This window comes from Gopherus flavomarginatus, chromosome 4 (assembly GCF_025201925.1).
Source record: "Gopherus flavomarginatus isolate rGopFla2 chromosome 4, rGopFla2.mat.asm, whole genome shotgun sequence".
NCBI lineage: Eukaryota > Metazoa > Chordata > Testudines > Testudinidae > Gopherus > Gopherus flavomarginatus.
In genome coordinates, this window is record NC_066620.1 from 182,707,086 (window position 1) to 182,715,504 (window position 8,419).

An 8,419-nucleotide genomic window follows, 5' to 3' on the forward strand; every position below is an offset into this window, starting at 1 on the left:
CCCACTCTCTACTCCAAGTCTCAGCTCAGGGGCCCTCTCATCAGCAGACAAGATCTACCCTGTCCCATACCTTGCTGCTTTTCCCCCGAGTCTTTCCTACCTTTCTGGCTCTCCCTGAAGTCTGGGTTTACCAGCTCACACTCCTCTCCCCAGGGAGAACTGTAGACTACCCTCTATAGTCCCAAACACACCTCCCTTCTTCCAGGGAGTGACTTCAGACTCCTTCCCTGCAGCCCCTAGCTGCTCTCAGCTCCTGAGATTTATACAGGCTCCTCCTGTTCCTGCCCCGTTGAGCCTTATCTAATTAATCCCTGCTCCCTGACTCCTCCAGATGCAGCCTAGGGAGTTAATTGGCCCAGCTAGCCACTGTAACCCTGCAGACCTTGTGTGGGGTGGACACCCCATCACATGCACCTCCTTTTGTGTGCTGGTTTTCATTTATGCATATAACTAGCTGTTTATATGTACAGTCACAGGAAATGGACATTCAGGGTTGGCATGCAATAGTTCTTGTGTTTTTACAAACATTTGTGAAAATTTGACCCATCTTGTCTAATTTTTAAAACTTACTTAGCTGTTATACAAATCAAAGGACAAAGATAGAATTATTTTAAAGTTACTGCTGTGATTAAGTTTAGGCCTTGTCTACTCTAGAAACGGTTTGTCGGTATCACTATACCTGTACAATTATATCCACACATGTTCTGAGTGTAGATGCAATTGACACCCGCAAAAGAGTGCTTTGCTGGTATGGCTTTTACCAGTTCCGTGAAAAAAAGTTTTTGTTGGTATAATTGCATCTACATGAGGGCTTTTGATGGTATAAAAATGTCATAAAAAGAAAAATCACAGCCTTAAGCAATATTACTATACTGGCAAAGGCATCTAGTGTAGACCAAGATGTAGTGAAAGAATTGTTTTGTTCTGAGCACTCTTTCAGATTTCAAATCAGGCTAATCTGTTTGATTGTTGATTATCATGTAGACCAGGGATAGGCAATCTATGACACGCATCAAGCTTCTTAATGTGCTGTTGATAACAGGGCCATGTTTCCCATCCATAGAGCAATGTTGTGAGGACAATAGCATTATACACTTTGATTTTTTTCTGTAAACAGGTTCTGTGTTACTTCCAGATTTGGTGATAAAGGTGACCATATGCAGCACCAGCTTTCTTAATTCATGGGTCTGCAAAGATGTACTTACAGGCTTATTGCATTTTTAACCCTGATAGTGTCCTACTTTATATACTCTATGGGAGAGGGTGAGAGATACAGTAAAAAACTTATTGTGTATCTTTCTGAAAACCTCTTAATACTGCTGAGTTGATGTTTGTCATTTTCCATACTGTTTTCCAGTCTCTTTTGTTGAACTGGAGTTTTTGGTTCATTTGCCTGTTTGAGTTTTTACATTTGTGGCAACAGATTTGATAGACGTCAGCTATTGACATACTTTGTACATAACCTGCTCTATTTCCAAAACTCTTTCTTGTATGGATCTCCTAGAGGTTCTGAACCTGCATTCTTTATACACCTAAAACTTCCACTGCTTCCAATGGTGGTTTTTGGTGCTGAAGGAATGCAAGATTAGGCTAATAGTACAGCTGTCTGAAATTTTTTTGCTGAATTAAAAATAAATAAATGCAGATTTGGTGACATGGAAATATTTTGCAGTTTCACTGAATTGTTCATGTGGAAAACAAAACAACCCCCCCCCCCAAAAAAATAGGTTTAAACATTTTATTTTATCTTGTTTCCAAAACAAAACATTTAGATGTTTTTTGGTGCAAAACAATTCTTTAGAAATTTCTTTCAAATTTTATTTAAAATACTTCAAAGCAGGCCTCTCCTTTCCACTTGAAATCTAAACAAAATTTTTAATTTGACCTTAATTTTTTTTTGACTATTCAGTTTGGTGAAAATTTCATTTTCAGTGCTGTCTGAAAGATTTTTTAAAAATTGTCAGCAAACTGAACACTCCATTATTTGCACAGCTCTGGCTACTAGTGGTAAAATGGGTTGGTTTTCAATACCCTTGTTATACCGTTTGTTCTCTGTGTTGGCAGCCTTACTGGTGTGCCAAATAGTGTATAACAGAACATACACCATTGGCTGTTCTTCTCAAATGTAGATTTCATGTCTTCAATTTTGGTTGACTTGCAGTGAATAGATGACTGATGAGAGGAATGCATCATGAATGTAGTAACAAAATAAAGTGTGCTTTCATTGATTTTTTGTAAACTTTGAAAGCAGAATCGTATATGCAAACAGTATATGTCCTGTGTATATATTTTTATGTATGTATACATACTACATATACAATGTACTCTATATATTTCATATGCTTGATGAACATATAATGTATTTAGGTATTGCTTTTCCCCTCCCCCCCTTTTTATTTCAGTTTTATATCATTTTCATTATTAGCTTGGATATTTTGTATCAACTATGATCAGCTATGCCTAGTTGTTCGACTTGGTGAAGTGAATCTGCCTACTCTCTAAGCATGCAAGTGAATCACGTTAACATGCATTAGTTTTGTTGTATATTCTTCATTGCTACCTTGACGCGTCTTCTGCAGTCAGAAAAAAAAAATCACCTCTTGCCATTTTCTTTCACAGTAGCACAGAACACATAAACAATGTCTGCTCAAACTATCGTTCAGGTATCAATATCAATAAAAACTCCTCCCAACTTCTGACCTGCAAAAGGTCATACATGCTGTGAAAGATTACATCTTGCCTGGGCATAAGTACCATGAAAGGACAAGAGTTGTTACTGAAGCTGACCATAAAAACAACTGTCCTTAAAGTGATGATAAGGGAATGGACTAGATAGACAACAAGGAATTAGATGACTAGATAGCAGTGGTTATTCATAGCTTTTAGGGGATTTATCTGTTTGTTTATTAAATTGTAAATCCTATTTTTGGCATCTATGACTGTTTTACTGGAAGTAGCTGTACTTCGGCTTCCCCACTCTTGGAATGCAGTGGGGATGTGAGTAGCCTCCCCCTCCCCCCTTAATTTCATACACAAAAAGACCCTTATAGCCCAGAGCCCCTACACTGGCCTCTCTGGAGGGGAAGAGAAGAAGCCCCAACTGCTCTTTTTTTTTAACTACAAAGCAGGAAGACAGAAGAAACATAGGCCAGGGGAGGGGCTGCCAATGAAGAGTGAGAGGAAGAAATAAGATAATTCAACCACCTTCTGCACTCAACTGGACATGTGGATGCCGCATTGAAATCAGTGTGAGCTCTACGTACATATCTAGGTACAGAATTGAATCCATCATGTCTAGTGAACTTTGACACATGGTTATTTGACATGGAAGTTGTTTTCACTTTCTTTTCCTGGAGCTACAAATGTTATTTCTTGAAAGGGTACTAGTTACTTTAATGAAACCATTAATTAGTATTTATATAGTGGTTTACATAGTTTAGGGAGACTATAGCTTATTGCAGTCAAAATCTATATTATTTTAAAGGAAAACAAAGAATCTGATTATAAAATGTTTTATAACATTTATTTATTTTGTAGACAAAAAGGGAGAATCCGAACAAAACCAGCCTGCAGAGGAACCCCTACCAGAACAAATTAATGAAAAAAAAGGAACATAAAGAGATGATTTCAAATGTCATGTTATGTTGTACTATAGAGGTACGAAAGATGTTAATATTTAATTTTCCTCTTATATTCTTCCTTTCTTATTTGCAAAATGAGCTGGATTGAAATGATTGACATTAAGATTTTTTTAAAAAACAATAGAAACTGAAGATTAAATATCCCTGATATTGAAAATGTCTCATTAATGTGCTGGAATATAAGGCCCATGCGTGCACTATAAAATTACACTGGTATAACTAAGTTGCTGAAGGGTGTGAAAAATCCACACCCCTGAGTGACGCAGTTGTATTGACTTTACCCCACTCTCACGGAGGTGGATTAACTATGCCTATGGGAGAAGCTGTCCTGTCAGCATAGTAGCATCTTCACTGAAGCACTACAGTGGCACTGCTGCCACGTTTTAAGTGTAGACCTGCCCTAAGACTCTGGCATTTGTCCAAGGATCGAGTGAAAATGTTTCTTTACTCCTAAATTGATTTAGGACCCAAATATTTTTAATGCTGTTTTTAAATTTCACAGTAAATTTATAGATTTTTGAGGCCAAAAGAGACCATGATAGTCCAGTCTGACCACCTGCATAACATCATAGAATTTCACCCCACCCATAACTTGTGGCTGAACAAATACATACGTTTTAGAAAGCCATCCAGTCTCTATGTAAAGATTCCAAGTGGGGGAAAGGTTACTGAATTCCTTAGTAAGATGTTCCACTACTTAATTATCCTGCCTGTTAAAAATGTCTTCTTTCCGGTTTGAACTTTTTTGACTAAATGAAGGAAATATATATTACCTAATAAATATAATACTTTACTTTGTACCATAAATGTAATAACTATATGATATAAAATCATAGTGTTCAATCAATATTATTATTGCTGAAATTACTGCTTCAGGGCATGGATTTCCCCTACCCTTTTCTTGAGGATACCATCATATCTGGTAGCATCCATTGATTCAGCGTGTCTAGTATCCTGTTTGCAATGCTGTTCCTGAGGATGGGAAGGTGAAACAGCCATAACTGTGCTACAATCATCTCACAGTAGCTGTTGGAAACTGGGCAGATCCTCAGGGCTGGCCAAGTTCTCCTGGACACAGAACCTGAATGGGGGCCTGAGGGTGGCTTTATGCTGTCTGTGGGTTTTCAGGAGGAGTTTAAGGTACAGGTTTTAATCTATAGAGCCTTAAATGGCTTAGCACATACTGACCAAAGAAACCATCCCAGCATGCCATGCATTTGTGTTGTAAATCAGTAAAGGTGCTTAAGCTGATGCAAGAGGCCTCAGGGCTTAGGAACCTCCCTTGGTCCATAGTAGCACAGAGGTAGGGTATGCTGCAAAGCTAGTCTTCAATCTTTTTTGAAAAAGGCTGGAGAAGAATTATGGGGTGGTGAATTATTGAAAAGGGATGGTGATTTGAGGTTTTAAGTTGTCTAGCTTGCTGATTATGGGATATACTGAATAGTATTGCTGCTGTTTAGGGATACTGAAATGTTACTTTAGAGGTGGGTCTCTAATTTATGGGAAGGACTCCTAGAGTATATGACAGCTCAAGTGACTCTGCTGACATCCACTATGATAGTGTGGGGTGGAGACAGAGGTGGTTTTTCAGGTAGATACATCCTAAACCATTAGCTTAAATTCCATGGGGAAAACCACAGGCAGCATAAAGCCACCTTTTGAGTGTGTGTATAAACACAAATACATTAATAAATAATTCTTAAAAGTGAAACTCGTAAGCAGATGTGTGGGGGAGGGGAGAAGGGAATGGAGATAAGCAAACCTGATTTAAACATTAAGTAGTTAGTTCTGATTGAGTAATCATAATAGTGCATCTCTATATAACTTTTAAAGCTAGCTACAGTGCTTGCAAATTCATATGGCCAGTGAGGGAGACAGCGTTGTCTAGTGATAACAGTATTGGACTAGGAGTCCAGAGACCTAAGGTTCTATTACTGATTCAGCCATGGACTTGTTATGTGAACCTGGGTACATGTGCCTCACTTGTGTGTAAAAAGATGGTAATAATACCTACTTTTGTATGTTATTTTTAGATCCTTGAATGAAGGAACCTATAAAGGTGCCAATGAGTTTTATTTATCTGTCAATGAACTCTATCTCAGATCAGGATTGAGCTTTAAAGTCCAACTGTTTTAGATTGGGATTTTAGTAGGTAAATTGGCAAACTTTTCAGTGCCTTACAGTGATAGTTTTTGTTTGCACACTTTCATATACATTTTGTTAGGCTCCTAACCTGCAATTTATAATGTGATGCACTGTTGCAGAGCCCCACTGACTTCAGTGGGGCTCTGTGTGCATGTAGCCATCTGCTTGTGTACTGTCACCTATAGGACCAGAGCCTTAGGCCCCAATCCTGCAAAGACTTTTGTACCTGTTTAATTTTATGCACTGTGAATAGTCCAACTGAAGTCAATGGGACTGTTCACAATGCATGAAGTTAAGCACGCTAGCAAGATTGAGGCCTTGGATTGTAAATTGTTGTTTGTAGGGACTATGTCATCCTATGTGTCTATACAACATTGATCATATTTTGGGAGACTTCAGTAATAACAACAAACAACAACAGTCATCTATGTTTTGACATTATCTTTTCATGTCTCTGTTTCAGGATTTTAATGTTGCAGGCCAGGATGTAGTTTGCAACTCATGAAATATCATGTCTACTACAGGGGACTATCTTCCACAACATCAGTTAAGACAGTTCCTCATAAAGAAACAAACAATAAATTCCTCCATCTTTCTTGCACAATTAGAAGTGTAAACCTTTAGTGAGTGGTTATGTGATCTTTTCTCATTCATTGGGTATGTATACGTGCTTCCTAGTAAGCCTTGGCTAGTACTTTTGAGAATGAAGGAGTTTAATTGATGACTGCCAAGTACTGTAATCTTTACTATACATGTTGTTGATGATTAATTCTTTTTGTAATTTTCTGATGAGTTATTTCTCTGTTTCTGCCTAATCAGCAGTCATACTGTGAAATATAATTGCACTTGTAAGAAAATTACTGTCTCATGAGATGAATACGTTTGATGATTAAATTATGTAGAATAAAGTAATAACAGTCACATACTCAAGCAGAATGACATGTGGATCCTTTGCTGTGGTTTGATGACCTTTATAAAAAACAGAATAGCATTTTAGAAATAATCCAATCTATTTCAAGTCAGTCCCAACATAACAAGGAAATATAAAGAATCCTCAATCAGCTATATGCTTTTGGAAAATGAAGGAGTTTCACCTCAGTTAAATTAAAAATACCAGTCTTGATCTGATGTCAACATGACATAAATCACTGAGGTAGCAAAAAATTCTCAAACCTGATAAGAAAACATATTTGCTGCTAAATTTAATTACTAAACTTGATCAGAAATGTGCTTGCAGCCTAGCATTCATATCAGCAAGAGACAGACTTCTGTGCAAACAAAATGAAATATCTGTTGTTTCCTGCAAATAAAATAAATCCTTTCCTACCCACATTTTCCCTAATGATAAGCACCAGTTTTTAGCCATATCTTTACATAATGTAGCATTCATGAATTTGTAACTGTTCTTCCATGAAATACAAATGTTTGTTGTAGGGCCAGCACAATTCTGATTGACAACTAATATGCAGGAGATGAAAGATTTGGAACAACTTAGCCAATATTACTCCTTGAGCTGTCTGTGACTAAGGCCCTGATTCAGGACAGTACTTCTGCAAACACATGTGCTGTCTTGAACCATGCTTTCCTGAATCAGGGCCTATATGCTTAGTGTTTGGAGAACAGAGTGAGACAGCATGTATTATGTATTCACACCCAGAAGGAAAAACCAAATTTATTGCATCCTTGAATCTCCGATTTGTTTCTGAGTGTGGTGGGATGCACTAGAATTGAAGGGGTTAAAGAGCAACTCCAGGCCCAGATGACCCCATCTAGCCATACATGCAGAGCATGCTTTAGTTGGAGGTGGAGCCAAACAGCTCAGAAAGAGGCTGACAAGGAAGAGAGAAGGAGCTGTCCTGAGAGCTCCTGGGCAAGGGTGCTGCAGAAACCATCTCCTGGAGGAGAGGATCATACCTGCTGAGCCCAGATGGACTGAAGGTTCAGTCAGCACCTTGTTCTGTTACTGTTTTGGGACAGAGTGCAAGGCTTGGACAACAGCATGGGTGCTAAGAAGTGGCCTGGGGACAGCCTTAAGGTGCTCCTGGATACTGGACATTTAGTAACCTTTACAGGGCCCTGGGCTGGAGCCTGATAATGAGTGGGAGGGTCCAGGCTCCCCATCAACCCTCTCCCCAAGTCTCATTAAAAAGGGTCCAAAGCTCCTTACATTCTAGACTCTACCCTGGTAGGGAGAAGGAGAAGGATAAATGTCTTTTGAAACCCATAGCTGGCATTGGATTCTTGTGGGGGAGTCAATAACCAAACCTCTATCTTCCCAGGTACTCTGCCACACTGGGAAGAGATAAGATTGAGTGGACAACCCAACCAGAGGATTGACTCCATCCCAAACAAAGACAAAGACAGACTGACACCAGATGTGAATGTGGTCCAAGGGGAAGACTAGGAATGTGGTGACTAAAGGCCTGACCCCCCTAGCCACTAGCCAGGGCTTCCAGAGAGCACTTGGCCATCACACTGGGATTCTAATGGAAGGAGAGAGTATCAGTGCAGTACTGAGGGCTGTGAACTGCCAGTTTTTTATGTCCAAAGGGCAGTTCAAACTCCAGAGTAAAAACCCTACAATGGCTAGGCTGCTGGTGTGCTGAGACTACTGCCCATCATGTTGACCAATA

The 8,419-nt window shown here is 39.0% G+C and overlaps 1 protein-coding gene across 4 annotated transcripts in view; it reads left to right on the forward strand.

The window, feature by feature from the left end:
- Nucleotides 1–6,681, forward strand: part of DCDC2C (doublecortin domain containing 2C) — a 133,250-nt gene extending 126,569 nt beyond the window's left edge. For all 4 annotated transcript variants that reach the window (XM_050950879.1, XM_050950880.1, XM_050950882.1 and 1 more), the window contains 2 exons: nucleotides 3,538–3,657; nucleotides 6,250–6,681. In XM_050950879.1, the coding sequence (XP_050806836.1) occupies nucleotides 3,538–3,617 (80 nt within the window). In that variant the 3' untranslated portion in view covers nucleotides 3,618–3,657; nucleotides 6,250–6,681. The remainder of the gene's footprint in view (nucleotides 1–3,537; nucleotides 3,658–6,249) is intronic.
- Nucleotides 6,682–8,419: the final 1,738 nt, after the last annotated feature.